Genomic DNA, 2,059 nt, shown 5'->3' with positions numbered 1-2,059 from the left:
CAGTCCTCAAAGGATGGTTTCTCACCCTTCTTCCGTTGAGAACCCATTGGAGACCCAGAGAAATGATCACAGTAATTCAGATATTAAGATCTCTGAGACAGAGACACTTGAGCCATCACAGAATTACCAGAGTCTGCCTCCATCTCCACTCCTGGTGCCCCAAGAGTCTATGGCCTCCTCAGAGGTCAAGGAGGGTTTGCCCGTAGAGTCTCCAGCTTCCCAGCACGGGCGGGATGCCCTCCTGTATCTCCAGACACAGGTGGCTGAGATGTCCCGAGTGATACGTGACCTGCAGTCCAGGAGCTGCTTCCGATTTCATCATTCCCGCACAGGTGAGGCCTCCTCGGTTCCTTGGGACATCTCCACCTCCAGAGAAGAACAGATATCCGCAGTCGAAGAAGAGGCTGAGTGCAAGTCCCCCTCGGCCGACGACAAAGGGCAGCCAGCTGACCCGAGTCAGTCCAGCTTCACAGGGCTGTTGAAAAGAATGGAACAGAGAGGTGTTATCAAGAGAGTCACCTTACAGTCAGAAGCAGAACCGTGTGAGGGGAAGCCTGACTGTGTGACCTCCAAGAAGCGCTTGGTCCCTCCCTTGCATCCTCTTCTGAGAATTGCCACCGCGGAGGTTTTCAAAGACCCTGCCGATTGCCATCCCTCTTCTTTCATGGGACACAGGGTGTATCCTGTGGCTAAGGACACCTCTCCTTTCCAGCCAAATCCCCCAGCAGGGGGCCCCATTGTCGAAGGGCTAGAGCACAGCAGGAGAGGAGGCACCACGTCACCCCTGGATTCCACCTCAAAGGAGATGGAGGTCATGGGCTGCAGGTTCTACCATGCTGCTTCCATCGCAGCCCGAGCTGCCAGCTACATGGCCTACATGACGCAGTATCAGCGTAAACTCTGGGAAGACATGGAGGACCTGGTCCATGACCCCGAGTTTGATCGTGGAAAGGCAAGATGTATCATATCTGATGGCATGGATGCAGGCCTCTGGCAGCTGTGTACTACCAGGGACATAATGGACTCTGTGGTCAGAGTTATGGCGATGGCAATAGACTACAGAAGGCAGGCGTGGCTTCGGCTCACATCCCTCACGAAGAAGACCCAGGAGAAGATCTCACACTTGCCCTTTGATGGTACTTGCCTCTTTGGACAAGATGTGAATGCTGTTGTTGCAGAAGAAAACAGTGTGAAAGAAAACGACTATAAAGACCACAGTAAATACTATAACCAGCATCGATGCTTCTACAGTCACGACCAGAAAGCACATTACCACAGTCGCGGGTACTCCCGAGGGGACTGGTACAGACCTCGCAACCACCCCTATAGACACAGAAAAAGGGCAGACTCTCCGGAACGCCATGGGTACAAGAATTAGTGACCCATTCACGGTCTGCAGTGCAGCCATGCACAATGCCCCCTCCCCCACAGGACACTGAATACGTGTCTGGGATGATCACAGCTGACATTGAGTTCTAGACTTTGGGAATGAAGTAGATAATACAGAGACTCGTGCTTTCTTGGCCAAGTGAGCAGTAGAGACTTTGAGTTGGATCGAACAAAGGTTACGCATTATTTCTAGTCCAAAATAAGTCTAGAGGTGGGTCCTCAGGAATCCAAATCCTTTTATGATTAAGGAAAAATATAAAGATTTCTTCCCCCTCAGAAAACTCTCACTGATAAACTGATGGCGAGCAGGTTTTGGATCTGGAAATAACCTATTATCTCTAACACCAGAGGCAGATCATTCATTTTTAGGTCATCAGTGCTTCCTTGTTTAGGCTTCCATTTGTCAGATCGTCACAAAACATCTTTTTGTCCACAAAACGACAAATGTGTTTCAATCTCTCTGTATCAGGGTGATCAGCTCACCAAGTGTCCATACTACTGTCAGTCTCTGTAAGACTTCAGAGTCAGCCTTGAAGCTATATGTCAAGAACTGGAATTCAAATCAAAATTTGCCAAATCCAGTCCCTGCCAGTGGTGTGGCTGGATATTCTAGATCGGCTGTGAACACCAGCTGGAAGAAGACTTTACTGTGATATCTCTGTGGAAACTT

At 49.8% G+C, this 2,059-nt stretch overlaps 1 protein-coding gene across 1 annotated transcript; it reads left to right on the top strand.

The window, feature by feature from the left end:
- Positions 1 to 7: 7 nt before the first annotated feature.
- Positions 8 to 1,813, top strand: LOC104991259 (the record flags this gene model as incomplete). The annotated part of the gene is made up of 1 exon (XM_010843706.1): positions 8 to 1,813. A coding segment is annotated over one exon (1,371 nt), but the record flags the coding sequence as incomplete, so codon positions are not given.
- Positions 1,814 to 2,059: the final 246 nt, after the last annotated feature.

This window comes from Bison bison, unplaced genomic scaffold, assembly GCF_000754665.1.
Source record: "Bison bison bison isolate TAMUID 2011002044 unplaced genomic scaffold, Bison_UMD1.0 scf7180017486930, whole genome shotgun sequence".
NCBI classification, from domain to species: domain Eukaryota; kingdom Metazoa; phylum Chordata; class Mammalia; order Artiodactyla; family Bovidae; genus Bison; species Bison bison.
This window is presented reverse-complemented; position numbering and strand designations above follow the sequence as displayed.